Source organism: Jaculus jaculus, chromosome 6 (assembly GCF_020740685.1).
Source record: "Jaculus jaculus isolate mJacJac1 chromosome 6, mJacJac1.mat.Y.cur, whole genome shotgun sequence".
Taxonomy (NCBI): Eukaryota; Metazoa; Chordata; class Mammalia; order Rodentia; family Dipodidae; genus Jaculus; species Jaculus jaculus.
The window spans coordinates 139155802-139174101 of record NC_059107.1 but is presented as its reverse complement, the minus strand read 5'-3'; the positions used below and the strand labels follow the sequence as shown (position 1 = coordinate 139174101).

At 42.7% G+C, this 18300-nt stretch overlaps 1 protein-coding gene across 1 annotated transcript in view; it reads left to right on the top strand.

Moving 5' to 3' along the window:
• Nucleotides 1-18300, top strand: part of Ccdc38 (coiled-coil domain containing 38) — a 62808-nt gene that overhangs the window by 32992 nt on the left and 11516 nt on the right. The window contains exons 8-12 of the mRNA XM_045152252.1: nt 5027-5113; nt 8088-8145; nt 11585-11657; nt 15998-16149; nt 17577-17712. Of these exons, the coding sequence (XP_045008187.1) occupies nt 5027-5113; nt 8088-8145; nt 11585-11657; nt 15998-16149; nt 17577-17712 (506 nt within the window). The remainder of the gene's footprint in view (nt 1-5026; nt 5114-8087; nt 8146-11584; nt 11658-15997; nt 16150-17576; nt 17713-18300) is intronic.

Here is an 18300-nt window from a genome sequence, read left to right as displayed (position 1 = left end):
CTTTTACCCCCATTAATCTGTTCTTCTGCTTACATATATACAATACCATCCTATTAAGTCCCCCTCTCTCTTCCTTTCTATTCACTTTATATCTCCTTTATAGCTTACTGACCCTCCTACAGGTTTAATTAATAAAAGAGCATGCCTTATTTTCAGATACAAAGGCTGATACTACAAAGTCAGCAAATTTCCCAAAATGAACGTGTATTTTTATTTAATTACAGTGCTGTAGTCAGCTTCACATTATTGGGATGAACATCTAAGCCAGACACAGTTTATAAGAAGAAGGATTTATTTCAGCTTACAGATCCAGGGGAAGTTCCATAATGCTGGCAGAGGCTGGCCCCCTTTTACAGATCCATATAGAGAAAAACCACCAAACAGCCAGCAACACAAGCAAACACAAATGGCCAGGAAAACAGCAGGGAACTGGCAGAACTAAGACTTCTCTGCATACCTTTGGTCTGGGATTTATATCTGCCCTCAACAACACCTTAGGGCTACCCTCCAGGATCTGCCCCCACTGACACCTCTAACAGCCAAGTAGAGTTTCTTTCAGAATTTGGAATGTACCACTCTGAGTCTTCCAGGCTTGAGTAATCTGCTGTTATCCTGATGGGCTTGCCTTTGTATGTGATTTGATTTTTCTCTCTGCTTTCAATATATTTTCTTTGGTTTGTGTGTTTAGTAGCTTAATTATAACATAGCGAGGAGAGGTTCTTTCCTAATTTTGTCTGATTTGTATTCTAAAGGCTTCATGTACCTGTATTGGCATCTCTTTCCCTATTTGGGGGAAATGATTTTGTTGGAAATACCTACTGTGCCTTTGGAGTGAAATTGTTCTCCTTCTACAAAACCCTAAATTGTTATGCTTGATCCTTCCTACTGTCCCAAGTGTCTTGAAATTCCCATTCACATCTTCCTATTAGTTTGTCTCTCTCTTTGTTGGACTAGTTCTGCTGCCGTGTCTTCTAGTTTAGATATTCTCTCCTCTCCTTGATCCATTCTATTGGTGAGACTTTCTACGGCTTTCTATTTGACTTACTGGGTTTTGCCTTTCTAGTATTTCTGACTGGTATTTTTTCATTATTTCTATTTCCTTACTCATGTCTTGTATTGACCTCCTTATTTCATTAAGTTGGTTTCCTGTGTTCTCGTAGGATTCCTTCAGGAATTTCTTTTCTTCTTTGATTCCTTCACTTTCTTAGTTGATTTCTTTGAACATAGATATAATCAACTTTTGAATTCTTTGTCAGACATTTCATCTAAATCAGTCTCACTGGAGGTAATTTCTGATGGATTTATAATTTTGGTAGAATTGTGTTGATTTTTTTGTGCTTTTTGTATTATAATGTAAATCTATTTGTATCTTGAGTTAATTTGATACTTGGGTTTTCTAATTATCTGCAGTATTCTTAGACGTGTAAATCTGACTTTATATATCTTCAGGGTCAGAGCTTAAGGTGCCAAGTGTGGCTCTTTTATTACTCCCAGAGTAACATCAGAAGTGACCCTAGGTGCTGAGTTTGCCTGCTATGAAAGTATTCTAGTAGGTTTGGTAGAACAAATTACTGGCATACTCTAAAATTCAACTGAACAGTATATACATTCAATCAAAACCAGAAGGGAATATTTATGCAAGAGTGGAGATTAGAACAAACATACAATCTAATAAAGTCAAAGTCTGTAAGGCTGTGTGTTGCTCCACACCCTTAATCCTATTAACTGGGAGGCTGAGATTTCTGGTATAAAAAGGGTTCCAGGTCAGCCTGGGGTCAAGTGAGACCCTGCCCCCAAGAATGACAGAAGCGGGGCTGGAGAGATGGCTTAGCAGTTAAGCACTAGCTTATGTAGCCAAGGATCCCAGTTTAAGGATCCATTCCCCAGGACCCACGTAAGCCAGATGCACAAGAGGCACTTGCATCTGGAGTTCATTTGCAGTGGCTGGAGGCCCTGGAGCACCTGTTCTTTCTTTCTCTCTCCCTCTCTCTCTCTCTCTCCTTCTTTCTCTCTCTGTCACTCTCAAATAAATAAATAAAAATAAATACTTTTTTAAAAAGAATGATAGAAGCAAAAGACAAAGGCCCTATAAATCAGGAAATGTCTAAAGCAATAATAGTCAACACCAAAATACAGCTTATTTGAGAATGGTAAAGCAGACCTAGAGTACATCAATCAAATCTAACACATAACCTGCCCTGACATGGAAGATGAAATTAGCACTTCCAGTGCAGGCCAATGTACCTGGCTTTGTGTAAGTAGGCCCTGTTACCTTTTGGGATGCCTTCCATTCTCACCTATGCTGAATGCCCACCTGGGTCCCTCTCTGTTGTGCTGTGGACTTAATTAGGCTGGTTGGGTGGCTGGACCTGGTGTTCTGATCTGGCTGGATGCTGTGTGGCTGGGGGTTGTTCTCCAGTGGTTCGTGGCACTGGTGGTTGGTGGACGAGAGGCTTTGCAGGATGCCTGGAGTAATACCAGAGTTGCTCAGCTGATCCTGTGTGTGTTCTCCTTCAGTGGCTGCACAGCTTGTCCCTGCTGTCTTCTCCTTTGGGTTTCTCGACTTTGTGAGGAGGCTTGTGTGAGTGGACTGTCCCCTTACCTGCCTTCTGCTCCTGTGGCTCAGGCAGGGCCTGGCGGGCACGTGGACCAGGACCACTGGTGCTATGGAAGGAGCTGATTCTGGCTGCTCGTGTGGTTTCTAGAAGCTCTGGATCTTTCCTGCTTCTCTGCTATGGTTGATGATATGATAATTCCTTATACACCATCGCTTTTTGGTTGAATAGTGTATTTTGCTATTTTTGTGCTTATTTTCCCCACTAGGCTGTTTTGGCCTGGCTACTAAGCCACCATCTAAAAGTCCCTTGGAAATCTAAGGCTATTGGGGGACATACATTCAAACCACCAGATATAGTAAAAAATGTTACTAAATATTTTTCAGAGCACTGGATGTTAGAATGTGAAGAACTTTGTACAATGATCTTGAGGTTTATGTAGGAAGATAAATACATACTTTTTAAATTTACTTCTTTTTCTTTTTTGCTTTTTTTTGTTATTTTTGTTTATTTATTTGAGAGAGACAGAGAGGGACAGAAACAGGCAGATAGAGAGAGGGAGAGAGAATGGGCATGCCAGGGCCTCCAGCCACTGCAAACGAACTCCAGACGCATGCGCCCCCTTGTGCATCTGGCTAACGTGGGTCCTGGCGAGCCAAGCCTTGAACCGGGGTCCTTAGGCTTCACAGGCAATTGCTTAACCACTAAGCCATCTCTCCAGCCCCATTTTTTTTCTTTTTTGAGGTAGGGTCTCACTATAGCTCAGACTGACCTGGAAATCACTCTGTAGTCTCAGGGTGGCCTCGAACTCATGGCAATCCTCCTACCTCTGCTTCCTGAGTACTGGGGTTAAAGGCATGCACCACCATGCCCAGCTTTACTTTTTATTTTTTACCAGAGAGAGAGAGAGAGAAAAAAAAAAAAGAATTGGTGCACCAGGACCTCCAGCCACTGTAATCAAACCCCAGATGCATGTGCCATCTTGTATGCACATGCAACATTATATGCATGTGTGACCTTGAGCAATTGCATACATTGTGCATTGGGCTTATGTGGGACCTGGAGAGTGAGTCCTTAGACTTTGCAGGCAAGTGCCTAAACTGCTAAGCCATCTCTCCACACTAAATAAATACTTTTAATGAAGAAGGAAATGGAAAGAGGTAATTAACATTAATCCTTTTAAAAATAGTATACAATATATGGTTACAGAGTCTTGGCAATTAAGATAGTATTATACTGGAATTACAGGATCAGTTTATGGATCAAAAGTAGAGCCCATCGATTAAATGTTCAAACTGTGATCCAAGTGGAGCCAAAAATCAAACTGGAAGATTGCACTTCCAGCAACTCTGGGGTAACTAGGTCTAGGCTTCCCTCGTAGATGAAGAAAGCTCTGACATTTTGGATAAACATCAGCAATAAGGATTGTCAGACACTCACAAGCCCAAAGAAGAGCAGTCCTGATGGCGGGGGCGGGGGAGGAGCATTGAGTTGGGCGCTGTCATTGCTTCAGCCTAGGGCATGACTGTCTGGGGAGTGATGCCAGGATGCCACAAAAGGATGACAAGCTGAAGTGCAGCCAGCTGAGAGCTGAGCATTTGCACCACAGAAATGGCAAACCACAAGTCAGAGAGAATTCGTTTTGCAGAAAGCTGGTCACTAACCGGTGGGATGCCACCATGTCATGACACAGGAGTGAAGCTCATTAAGTGATATTGAAACAAGAGATTTTAAAAACTGGGAAGGAAACAAAAAACGATCCATTTGCATTTCATAGTTTTAAGCTTTAAGTTTTAAGTTTTAAGCTGTCTTCATGACAAGGCCACTGTGCTCATGAGCTCAGGGTGGGGCCAGTCAACATTCTGCCGTGGTTACAGGAGAAGCTCATGAGGCCACCCCTCTCCCGAGGAAGCAGTGGCACCTAATGGTTGCTGGGGGAGGGGAAACTCTTTCTCATGGCATAGCCGTTGGGAGTAGTAGGAAGAAGGGATGCAGTGTCACATGGGGGATAAGGAAGGGTAATGTGCTGTGTACATGATCGAGGTGTAATATATACACATGAAAATGTCAAAGAAAAGCAAATAAAGTTTTAAAATGGGAAAAAAACATGTTTCAGTCCTCCAAGACTTGTCATCTAAATAGAGGCTACTCAGAACCCCATGGGTCTGTCAGGCAAGAGGTGTCAATAACTACAGTGAGACTTGAGGAGTTATGACCCAACAATGTTGGAAATGAAGATAGCCTAGCCCTCCCCCCCCCCAAGGGTCTGTGCTCGTCTCTCCTCTCTATGTGTGAAAGCAGCCCACGCCATCTGGACAATGAGTTTGTAGGTAAATGAGGTCTCCATCCTCTTGAAGTGTTGACCCTGACTGCCCTTCACACTGAAGCAAAGATCTCATTCTCTGGAATGTTCTCCACTTTCTTTATCTCACACTCTCTCTCTCAACCTTCTTTGCATTTTCCATTTTTAGGATTCTCAATAAATGTAAGAAAAGACAACAGTGACTCTGACAGGGCGTCGGTTTCAGAAGACAGCCCTGTAGAAGACAGGAACCAAGGTAAGAGCTGGGTGTGTGACGCGCCATGCAGAGTAAAACCCTGCTCATCTAGAAAGCGAGGGCCGAAGCGTCCCACGCCTCCCAACCCTGGGACACCAGGAGTTCCTCTCTGATGTTATCACCAAGCGCAAAGACGCACCCAAGCACACAAGAGTCACGTCATACCTGGAATGGCCACCTAGCTAGGCATTCTGGCCATCTGGCCCTGTCCTGCCTTCTGGTAGTGGTGGACTCTTGGCCAGGTGCAGCCACGTGACGGACATTGGTCAGTGGCCCGGGAAGTCACTTTGAGGGTAGAGGACTGCAGCAAGCCAACATGCTCACTGTCAACTCTAAGAACTTCTTCAGGACCACCATCGCCTTCAGGTGGACCAGCCGCACTCCTTCCACATGATCACAAGTACAAGCCAGAGATTCAGCTCTGGTGTCTTAACGTGGTTTGACTTTGTAGTGAGCATGTCAAACTCAGCAGAGACCATGATACTGTCTGCATTCCCATCTACCTTTGCAAACCACAACACCTGAAGTCTTGGCTTCTGCTCAGGAGCGTGCTCCATGTGAGGACTTTTAGTCCTCCTCAGGTCTCCACCTCTCCTGGGCCACTCATAGTCATCTGAGTTTGTTACCCCACCCCAACATAGGCTGACTCTTGGGAGCCCCTTTTCTCCTTCATCCTCCTACCAAGAAGCAGTTTTATACCATGGTCAAGGTAAAACCCAAGGGTTCAATTTGCCTGTCCAGATAAGCATGAAATGAGCCTGGGGCCTGTGGGTGCTTCCAGCTGGTGACACAGTGGAATTCTGTTGGCTTGGGGGGGCCAGTTGGGACCCACATTATTTATGACACGTGACTCTGCCCATATAAGGAAATGAGTAGGAGGAAGTGCCGGGTGGGAGAAGAGGGAAGGGGTAATGTAGCACCTCCTCCGACATTTTTAGTGGAAAGTGTTCAGATATCACCTTCAAAGCCAAGGTAGTATTAGAACAATGGTGATGTCCATCACCTGTGTCTTATTTCTTTGTCTCCTTCTTCCTCTAACTCACCATATATTTATTAGAGGCATATGCGTTTTGGGCATTCTTTATTTCTTTCTTTATTTGGACAGAAAGAAAGAGGTAGACAGGGAGAGAGCAAGCAATTGAGCCTGGCCATGCCAGGGCCTCCTGCCACTGGAAAAGAAATTCCTGGTGCACACGCCACTTGTTTGCATGGGTACTGGGCAATCCAACCTGAGCCATCAGGAATTGCAAGCAAGTGCCTTTAACCCCTGAGCCATCTTTCCAACCCCGTAGCGGGCACTTTTTAAGAGGAAGAGTGCACACAAGTGGACAGAAGGCAGTTCTTTGCTGCCGAGCTACCCGGTACAAGGGGGCAGCTGGCCGAGCAAGGGTAAGCAACGAGAGCTCTGAGGACTATGGCCCAGAGGTGACCTCTGCAGGACACATTCAGAAGTCTTTGTAGGCCAGCTGACAGTGGAGCTGGGTTTTTAAGAATGAGCAGGAGCTTGTCAGGTAGAAGGTGGGAAGGCTGAGGCCACTGTGGTCTCAGAAGAGAATAGCAAGAAGAGTGAGTGGGAGCCAGAGAGGTGCAGGCATGACCCGGGACAGGGTGGGTGAAGAGACTCAAGATCAATGTTGGCCACGTCTGAGTTGCATACCAGGATTAGGCCAAATCTTGATGTGCACGTAGACAAAGGAAGAAGTACAACGTACCCTGTCCCTGGAATGTAGGTCTGTCCACAAGATGGGAAGTGAATATAACTTTTTACTTTTCACCCTTAATTTTTTTTGTAACTTTGTGATTGGAAATAGCTATTATGTATATGGAAAAAATAGAACCATGATGTATATTCTATATTTTCTGTCTCTTACTTATGACTTTTAAAATATTTTATTTATTTATTTACTTGAGAGAGAGAGAAAGACAGAGAGAGGATGGGCATGTCAGAGCCTCCATCCACTGCAAATGAATTCCAGATGCACGTGCCACCTTGTGCATTTGGCTTTACATGTGAACTGGGGAACCGAACCTGGGTTCCTTGGCTTTGCAGGCGAGCTTTAAGTGCTAAGACATCTCTCTAGCCACTGCAAACTATCTCCAGATAGATGCACCACTTTGTGTATCTGCCTTTACATGGATACTGGGGACTTGAAACCTGGACCAGCAGGTTTTATAAGCAAGTACTTTTGTCTGCTGAGCTATTTCCCCAGCCCCAATGCAGCTATTAAAAGTCACAAATAACCCTGTACCCATGTAAAGCCAGATACACAAAGTGGCCCTGTATCTGGAGATTGTTTGCAGTGGCAAGGGGCCAAACACTCTATCTTCCTTCCTTCCTTCCTTCTTTTCTTTCCTTTCTTTCTTTCTTTCTTTCTTTCTTTCTTTCTTTCTTTCTTTCTTTCTTTCTTAATTTCTTTCTTTCTTTCTTTCTTCCCCCTTCCCCCTTTCTTCCTTCCTTCCTTCCTTCCTTCCTTCCTTCCTTCCTTCCTTCCTTCCTTCCTTCCTTCCTTTCTTTCTTCCTCTTTGTCTCTCTCTCCTCACAAATAAAGAAATAAAGAAATGTTTTTGAAAAAATAGTTGTACCCTCCTCTGACAACTTATGAACCTTTCATCCCAATCACTGAACCTTTGGTTTACGTTTAGAGCCCAATACCAGTAGAATGAAAGAGGACCATTTGCTATGCAGTTATCATTCTGATAATAAAATCATGTTTTTGCCAGGCATGGTACACCTAGAACTTGGGGGCAGAGATAAGAGAACTGTTGTGAGTTCAAGGCCACCTTCAGACTACATAGTGAATTCTAGGTCAACCTGGGCTAGAATGAGACCCTACCTCAAAAAACAAAATCATGTTTTAAAAAAGAAGTAATTGGCATATAATTCATGATTCTTAGTGACAAGGATTCATTTCTAATGGCATCTTTTCCCTCTCCCCTCATCAATGGCATGGACCTCCCTTGTTGCTCTGAACAGAAAAGCCAAAGAAGAAGCTTACTTTCAAGTCACCATCTACAAGACAGTCTTTCCTCAAGTACGGTACAAACAGAAGTAGTTCTGTTGGAAACTGAGAATGTTTGTTTGTTTGTTTGTTTGTTTGTTTGTTTTGGAAAATAACTCTTGGAGTTAGTGAGATGACTAAGGGCTTGAACATGCTTACTTGTAAAGCCTGCTGACCCAGGTTCAATTCCCCAGCCACCCATGTAAAGCCTGACACACAACCTGACATGTGTCTGGCATTTTGTTTGCAGCAGCACACACATGTATATACATGTGAAAATAAATGACTTGAGGGGGGAAAAAAACAAGAAAGTGACTCTTGTTAGCCTTTACTCAATATAGAGACCCTGTCCCCACGTCTGTTGAGACACACTCTGGAGCCAGGGCTGGTTTACATGCTCTGGAGGTGAGTTCTCCACATTTTTTTTAAAAGCTTTTTATTCTTTAAAAAAAAAAAAATTAGGCCAGGTGTGGTGGTGCACGCCTTTAATCTCAGCCCTCGGGAAGCAGAAATAGGAGGATCACCACGAGTTCAAGGCCACCCTGAGACTACATAGTGAATTCCAGGTCAGCCTAAGCTAGAGTGAGACTCTAGCTCAAAAAACAAAAAACAAAAAAAAATTATTTTTGTTGTTATTTTTATTTTTCAAAGAGACAGAGAGAGAGAAAGAGAAAGCGAGTGGGTTTGCCAGGGCCTTTTAGACACTGTGAACAAACTCCAGACGCATGAGCCCCCTTGTGCGCATGGGCAACATTGCTCGCTTGAGTCACTGGACATCTGGCCACGAGGGGCCTCAAGGTTCAAACACAAGTTCTTAGGCTTCACAGGCAAGCACCTTAACCGCTAAGCTGGCTCTCCAGCCCACAGTTTTTGCTAAGAATCCCCCACTCCTATTTGCAGAAACCGCCAGCCCCTGGTACCTTGGGTCAGAATCTACTCTCCCTTGGTTTATTAAGCTACTCTGTTAGCCTGTGTATCTGCAGTTTCCCCACCTCATTCAACCAGAAAGCATTTATAATTTTATTTTTTGTATGCCTTTCCTAATGCTATTGCTAACTCATTATTTCTGAAACTGTTCATTGCCAACCCTGACTACCCTAAGGAACTTTAATAAAACATCTGTCTTGGGGCTGGAGAAATGGCTTAGTGGTTAAGATGTTTGCCTGAAAAGCCAAGGGATCCTGGTTTGATTCTCCAGGACCCATGTAAGCCAGCTGCACAAGGGGGCACACGAATCTGGAGTTCAATTGCAGTGGCTGGATCCCTGGCGCACCCATTCTCTCTTCTCTCCTCTCTCTCTCTCCCTCTTTCTCTCTCTCTCTCTAATAAATAAAGAAATAAAATTTAAAAAAAAATATGTCTGAACCAGGTAGACCCAAACAAGGGCTCTAAGCTAGAACCACAGTTTGTATTATAATCTCAGAGGATCTCAGACATTTGTTTATGAATTTCAGGGGTCTTGGGGGCCATTCTACTTTTGTGGCATATAGCCCTTGTGATTACTTTTTTAACTAAAATTTTATCTTAGAATAATTGTAGAGTTATGTGTAACATGAAGTTAAAAGAAACACTACAGACAGATCCGACGTGTCTTTGATCAAGTTTCCCACAGGGGGAACATCGTATACTAGACTAAGTACCCACACTGTACAACCAAACACAACATGGCACCACGGAATTCTTCATGCTGTCCTGCCACTAAGTTTTATCCACATCCCTTAATTCTTTTTAGGCAAGGTTTCTCTGTTTAGCCGAGTCTGGTCTCAACCTCACAATTCTCCCATCTCTGCCTCTCCAATGCTGGAATCACACCAACCTTGTCTCTAATTGGATCACTTTTTGTTTGTTTTTACTGTCACCTTTTAAGGATTCTTTTTATGTTAGATAGGAGTCCTTAGTGGAATATTCTTGTTTGAGGGTTTTTTTTTTTATTTATTTGAAAGCGACAGACACACAGAGAAAGACAGGTAAAGGGAGAGAGAGAGAGAATGGGCTCACCAGGGCTTCCAGCCTCTGCAAACGAACTCCAGACGCGTGCGCCCCCTTGTGCATCTGGCTAAGGTGGGACCTGGGGAACCCGAGCCTCGAACCGGGGTCCTTAGGCTTCACAGGCAAGCGCTTAACCGCTAAGCCATCTCTCCAGCCCGCTTAGTGGAATATTCTTAACAAATATACTTCTTCTGGTCTGTAGCTTTGCCCTTTCATCTTACCAGAATCTTTCATAAAATAAAATGTTTAGTTTTGATGAAATTCAATGTATCTGTTCCCAGAAATGAATCATGATTTTGGTGTCAAATCTAAAATTCTTTGTCTACTCAGATTTGGTTGTGCTTTACCTCTTAAATGTTGCATAACTTTACATGTAAATCCTTGATCTATTTTCCATTTAATTTTATTTATCTATTTGCAAGCAAACAAGATAGAGAGAAGAGAGACAGACAGAGGGAATTTTACCTCTTCCATTACCATCCATATGCATCTAGTCTCCTTGCTTTTCCTTCTTTCAGTGGGTAGAACTTTCTGTGCTGAATGAGAAAAGAGGGGGTGGTCATTTGTACTTTGTTCACAGTCTTAAGATTCAGGTTTTAATCATTAACTGTAATGTTAGTTTAGCCTCAGGATGTTTGTAGGTACAGTCTATCAAGTTGAGGAAGTTTCCTTCTATTTCAATTTTTTTTTTGAGAAATTTCATCACAGCAAATGTTAAATTTTGCCAAGTGACGTCTGCATCTAGATGCACCTAGTAATAAGTAGACACAGCCTTCCCGCACCCAGAAGGCTCACTGTTCTCAGAGTATCCTTCATTTATGCAATACATACTTATGGGGTGTCCGAGACCCTCAACAAAAAGTCAAAAATTATTTCTGCCCTCAAGAGGTTTATTGTCTAGAGAGAAGAGAGGTACCGTATTCACAGTAGACTTGATAATACCATCAGGAGAATAGGCTCAGGAGGCTACGGCATGCCAAGATCGGAATCTTAACATGAGGGAGAGGCAAGGAAGGGGCTGGGGGCTAAGGGTGGGATCAGGGGTGCTCTCGAGGATGGATAGTGTCTAAGCTGGGTCAGTGTGAGTGTAAATGGAGGGAATGGGGACAAGCTCTGGGAAGGGGACTTTGCTGCCACAGGGATGGCAGAGCTTGGCTCTGTTCAGAATGACGTGAGATATAGCTGGATACTAGGTCATGAGAGTCTACACTTTGTCCCAAGGACCTTGGGGAGCCAAAGCTAGAGTGTGGAGGGCACCCATTCATAATTACATCTTAATAAGATGATGTGGTTATATCTTACAGAATGCAAGGGTGAAGGGGCAAAACTAGAAGTAAAGGGTCTACTTAGAAGGAGCCTATTTTCACAATTCAGATAGATAAAGAGCTTTTTTATAGTCAGGGGCTCAAAATCAATTTGGAAATCAAAGCAAACCTATTGACAGGAAATGGGCCAGAAATGGTTTTCTTTTTTTCTCTTACAGTCGGTCTGAAAGTACCAACTCAGAAGACAGTTTGGAATTCTTTCTAGAAGATGAACAACTAGATTTTGACCTGGTAACCAGATTGCACTTCTTCATTTAAACATTGTGTCTGAGGGAAAGTCGAGGTGCTTATTGCTTTCTTTTGAAATTTTCTATTTCAAATATTCCACAAAATTTCCAGAAGGAAATATGACTTTCTAAAATTATATGGTCAGTCAACCTTGCTATCAGAATTTGTATGAGAAATAACATATGCCAGGCATAGTGGTGTATGCCTTTAATCCCAGCACTCAACAAGCTGAGGTAGGAGGGCTGCTGTGAGTTTGAGGCCAGCCTGAGACTACATAGTGAATTCCAGGTTCATCTGGGCTAGAGTGAGACCCTGCCTCAAAAACCAAAAAAAAAAAAAAAAAAAAGGGGGGCTGGAGGAATGGCTTAGTCCTTAAGGTTCTTGCCTGCAAAGCCTAAGGACTGAAGTTCAGTTCCCCAGTATCCATATAAACCAGATGCAAAAAGTGGACAGTGCTTCTGGGATTTGTTTGCAGTGGCTAGAGGCCCTGGCACACCCATTCTTTCTCTTTTTTACTGTCTGTCTCTCTTCTCTCTTTCTCTCTCTCTCTCTGTCTTTGCTTACAAATAAATATTTTTAAAAACATACCCCTATTCAAAGAGACCCACAGATTCCCTGCCCCCTCTCAAATAACATCTATGAGAAACTAATTTTCTAGTCTTTGGGAGGCTAAGGCCATGAAGAAAGATGAGGTGGTGTCTGCCTGCAATTTCAGCGCACATTGGGTAGAGGAAGGAGAATTAGGAGGACCAGGTTACCTTCACCCACATGATGAATTGAAGTCAGCCTAGGCTACATGAACCCCTGTCACTAAAAGAAAACACAACTGTAAGACCAGTTTGGACTTTACAATGATTTTCAGATCAACCTGAGATACACGTTGAGCCCTTGTCTCAAAATAATAATAACAACAACAATAATAATAATAATAGTTGGGCTGGAGAGATGGCTTAGTGGTTAAGTCACTTGCCTGCAAAACCAAAGGGCCCAGGTTTAACTTCCCAGTACCCATGTAAAGCCAGATGCACAAGGTGGCACATATGTCTGGAGTTGTATTGCAGTGGCTAGAGGTTTCTAGTGTGCCTATTCTCTCTCTGTCTGTATCAGCATCTCTCTCAAATAAATAAGAATATCTTTAAAAACAAATGGAACAAAAGGTACTAATTTGTAGGACAAACATAACATACAACCTTCCTATTAAAATATAAATAATTTTAAATTTAAATAATTTAAATTTAAAATAATTTTAAAAATTAAATAATTTTTAAATTAATTAAACTAGCTTCCTTTGGGTTGCTTATTATTTTCCTGGCAGCTGAGATGCTGAGCCATCTGATGCGTAGCTCTTGAATGAGCACAGCTCTGCTGCAGCAAAATTGCGAGCTTACTTTGCTCTAAATGAAATCACAAAAGCTTGAAAGGAGTAAGAAGCACATCCATTGTTACATATGGCACACTATCAAAAAAATGTTGAAAAAAAAAAAAAGGCTGGGTGCGGTGGCGCACACCTTTAATCCCAGCCCTTGGTAGGCAGAGGTTGGAGGATTGCTGTGTGTTTGAGGCCACCTGAGACTAAATAGTGAATTCCAGGTCAGCCTGGGCTAGAGTGAGACCCTACCTTGAAAAAACAAACAAACAAACAAACAAACAAACAAAAAGCAAGTTAAAAATACATAACTGACCATTTTAAGTGTACAACACAGTAGTATCCACCATACACTCCCTGTTGAATAACAGATTTATATAACTTATTCATCAAACCCAGCATCTATCATTCTTTTAGTCCCTAAGCAACTGACTAATTTAAATACCTTTTTTTTTTCTTTTTGTCAAGGTAGGGTCTCACTCTAGCCCAAGCTAATGGTGATCCTCCTACCTCTGCCTCCCTAGTGCTGGGCTTAAAGGTGTCTGCCACCACACCTGGCCTTAAATTCCTTTTTTAAAAAAAAATGTTTAAGAGAGAAAGACTGAATCTCTCTGGGTGTGCCAGAGCATCCTGCCACTGCAAACAAACTCCAGACACATGTGTCACTTTGTTTCTGGCTTTACCTGGGTACTGAGGATTTGAACCCAAGTTGTCAGGTTTTGCAAACAAGCACCTTTAACCATTGAGCCAATCCCTCCAGCCCGAAATACCTTTATAAGCTTGGCCACATAGTATTTGCCTCCTGTTACTGGACTATTTTACTTAGAATAATGAACCACAAAGTACGTCCATATTGTAGATAAGACAGAAAGACTCCTTGTAAAGACTGAATCATATTCCATTATGCGTGTCTGCAGTATTTCCTTCATTCTCCATTTCATGGACTTTTGGCTTGCTGCCATCTCTTAGCTACTGTAAATAATAATGGACACAGATATACTTGTATCTAAGTTATCTTTGTAAATTCCACCATACCCAGCCACTAAAAATGTTTATTTAAAGTAAGACACTTAATTGTAAGAATCTGGGACATATGAAACTTTACAATGTTGAGGGAAAAAATGAATTCCCCTTGGCTTCAGGCTTCTTGTTTTCTTTCTCTTTTTGTTGTTGTTGTTTATTTTTATTTATTTATTTGAGAGTGACAGAAAGAGAAAGAGGCAGAGAGAGAGAGAGAGAGAGAGAGAATGGGCGCGCCAGGGCCTCCAGCCACTGCAAATGAACTCCAGACGCATGCGCCCCCTTGTGCATCTGGCTAACGTGGGTCATGGGGAATCGAGCCTCGAACCAGGGTCCTTAGGCTTCACAGGCAAGTGCTTAACCGCTAAGCCATCTCTCCAGATCCATTGTTTTCTTTCTTTCTATGCATTCTCCCTTGCGTTTTCCTTAATCTTGCCCTTGTCTCCTCTTTTGCTAGCTCACTTCTTTTTTCTTTGCGCTTTTCCTCTTCCCCTCTCCAGTATCTTTCACTCTCCCCATACCCAAAATGCCCTCTTCCTGGGAGCTATCTCTCACTTGGAAAAGGATAGTTAAGGTTGTTTGGTCTTGGATATGCTAAAGGCATATTGCCCAGCTATGGCAGGGAACTACGGGGCACAGTGAGGGCCAGCGGAGGGAAGTTAGGTCAGTGGGAGATGCGCTTCTGAAGGGGACATTGAGACCTAATGTCTTCATCTCACTTTGCTTCCTTGCCACCACAAGGTGAACATGTCTCCACCACACACTCTTGCCAGCATAACAATCAGGGGCAAAAACAAATTTTTCCTACTTAAAAAGTTGATTTTATGTCTGTCGCTCTCAAATAAATAAATAAATAAATAAATAAATAAATAAATAAATAAAATTTTTTTTAAGTTGATTTTCTGAGCTGAAAAGATAGCTCAGTGGTTAAAAGTACTCACTTGCAAAGCTTGACAGCAGGGCTTTGACTACCCAGTTTCAACATGTAGCCAGATGATCAGACTGAGGCATGTGTCTGGACTTGGTTTACAGTGGCAAAGGCCTTAGCATGTCCATTCTCTTCTCTCCGCTTTTGTTCTCTCTCTTCTTTCCTTCACTTTGTCTCTCTCTCTTTTTATTTTTGTGTCTCTTCTTACAAATAAGTGAAAACATTTTTAAGTTGGTTTGGGGGCTGGAAAGATGACTCAGTAGCTAAAGAATTTTCCTGCAAAGCCTAACAACATGGGTTTGATTCAACAGTACACACATAAAGCCAGACGCACAGTGGCACATGCTTCTGAAGTTCATTTGCAGCAGCTAGAGATCGTGGCACATCCATTCTCTCTTTCTTTCTTCTTTTTATCTCCTTCTACTTACAAAGACGTAAATAAAAATATTTTAAGTTGGAGGCTGGAGAGATGGCTTAGCAGTTAAGCGGTTGTCTGTGAAGTGTAAGGACCCCAGTTCAAGGCTCAATTCCCCAGGACCCATGTTAGCCAGATGCACAAGGGGATACACATGTCTGGAATTCATTTGCAGTGGCTGGAAGCCCTGATGCACCCATTTTCTCTCTCTCTCTCTTTCTCTGCCTCTTTCTCTCTCTGTCACTCTCAAATAAATAAATAAAAATAAACAAAAAATATTTTAAGTTGGTTTTGTGGGTGGATGGTATTTTGTCACAGAGATAGAAAGCTAGTGTACAAGATAGTGTTCCTAAGCTGGGCATGGTGTCGCACGCCATTAATCCCAGCACTCAGGAGGCAGAGGTAGGAGGATTACCGTGAGTTTGAGACCACCCTGAGACTACAGAGTGAATTCCAGGTCAGCCTGGACTAGAGTGAGGAGACCCTACCTCGAAAAACCAAAAAAAAAAAAAAAAAAAAAAAAAGATAGTGTTCCTGTACTTTGCTGTGTTGTGTAAGTAACTCACAAGCATATCTATCTGTAAGACACTTGTGTTCTTTGATTCACTTATTAGGAACCAGAGATTTACTTCAAGGAACCAGAAGAGTTACTCCAAGTCTTCACGGAGCTGGAAGAACAGAATCTTATCTTGGTCCAATATTCCCAAGATGTGGATGAAAATCTTGAAGATGTAAACAAAAGAGAGAAAGTCATACAGGACAAGATGTACGTAGATGTATTCAATTAGGCAATGCCCTTTAAAAATATTTTTTATCTAAGTGAGATACAGAGAGAAAGAATTGGTGAGTATGGGTACACCAGGGCTCTTGCCACTGCCCACAAACTCCAAATGCATGCACTATTTTGTGTGTCTGGCTTTATGTAGATACTGGGAATTGAATGGCAGGCTTTGCAAGCAACTGCTTTTAACCGCTGGGCCTTCTCTCTAGGCCCTTGTTAAGAAATTTTTCTGACCAGAGATCATGTTCAACTCAGTCATGACTTTTTCTTCTGTCTCTGGGAAATAATAGTCTACAAAAGGTAGATGTTACATTTGTACAGAATAGACTCATTTCACATTCATTTCATTCCTGCTTCTTTTTATGTGCCAAAATATTTGCCAAGCTGTAGGTAATAGAGGATGGCTCAGAAGATAGCAAATAACTGAGATGGTACCCACTGCGGTGATTTTAATCCAGTCCTGCTCTCACTTTATCTGGGGAGCTGTCATTTCCTCAGGCAGTCTATGCTGTGGCTGCTACTAAATAAATTTTCCTTGACTGTGATTATCAGCAAAGTTATTTTCTTTGACTTAATATCATGTTGGTTTATAATATATCAATTTATCAGGATATCAAGGCTATTGTAGAAGGGATTTATGTCAGGGAAGGAAACTAGCAATGATGGCTCACTGAATTTCTTCCTACCCTAAGATTTTATGTTATTACAGACTTTTTTTTTTTGAGAGAGAAAGAGAGAGAGAAAGAATTGGTGTACCAGGGCCTCAGCCACTATAATTGAACTCCAGACATTTGCGCTACCCAGCGGGCGTGTGGGACCTTGTTCTTGCCTCACCTTCATGCATCTGGAGTACGTGGTATCTGGAAAGTCAGACATGGGTCCTTAGATTTTGCAGGCAAGTGCCTTAACCACTAAGCCATCTCTCCAGCCCTTATAACAGTTTTTAAAGAGCTCCCGGCTTAGGACTTGAATTCTCCCCGCTCCCAATCCTGCTCAATCTTCAGGGTGTGTGGAGCCCCACTGTGATTGCTCAGACAGGGCGAGCACAGGCAGACACGTGGAAAAGGGGTCTCTGTTTCTTCTGTGGCTCCCCAGATATTTTGACTATCAACCCAACTTGAGGACACTCAAGTGTGAGGCCAATGCCACAACTCAGGTTCCTGACAGCTGTTCTTCTGCTGTCTGTCTGGGGGACTTGAAGGAACCCACAAAAGCAGGACAAGAAAGAAAATCCCTTTAGATGAAAGTAAAGAGCAGGCATTGAGCTTTCTTTTGCACACTGCATTTACAAAGTTGGGAGTCCTCTGTGACAGCTGGTTGCTGGCCTATTGAGCCAGAGGGCTGGAGCCCAGAGCTGATGGCCGTCTCACTTACCCACGAGTCCCACACAGTCTCTCTCTTCTTTGAAACAGAAACAATAACATAGAGTTCCTGCTGGAACACAAGCAGATGCTCAAGGCTAACTGTGAGCGAGAAGAAGAAAAGGCTGCTGAGTTGGAACTGAGGTCCCGGCTCTTTAGCTTTGGAGAGTTCAAGTCCGATGATCAGGTAAATCATCCTCGGTCTGTGGTCATTTCATTTTGTCTCGTAATAATCACCTGCCTTCCCTGTGTATTAAGTATTTGAACAGGGGAGTTCAACTCCAAGTCTCAGGTTGTGCACAGAGATGGCAAATCAGCTTGGAATTATCTTGCCAATAGGTTAACAGTCAACTTTCTAGATAGGAATCATTCCTGGTTGATGCTGGAGTTCCAGTAAAAAAATGTTGCTCTAATTGTTTCAGACTCTGATAATGAGCTTTCTCTTATAAATACACCTTAGTCAGAGTGTGAAGGAGTTCACTGACTTTGATCATTTTTGCAGAAAATTACTAATGAACTCACACTGAGGAAAAGTTGCCCAACGCTGAGCCCGTGATTATGTCAGCAGAAAGAGATGGGCTCATTTTCAAGCGCCTGGGACAAATCTTAGTATCCTTCCTCACTGACAAGTTCACCTTCCCAGCTGGCTGCCCCTCCAGCCCGGGGACTGTGCCACTCCTCACACTAGCCGCTCCGTTCAGTGTCCCCGAATGCCAGTGCTCACTGAATGCTTGTTGAATGAATGATTGGATTGGTTAGTTTGTAGATTCACAGC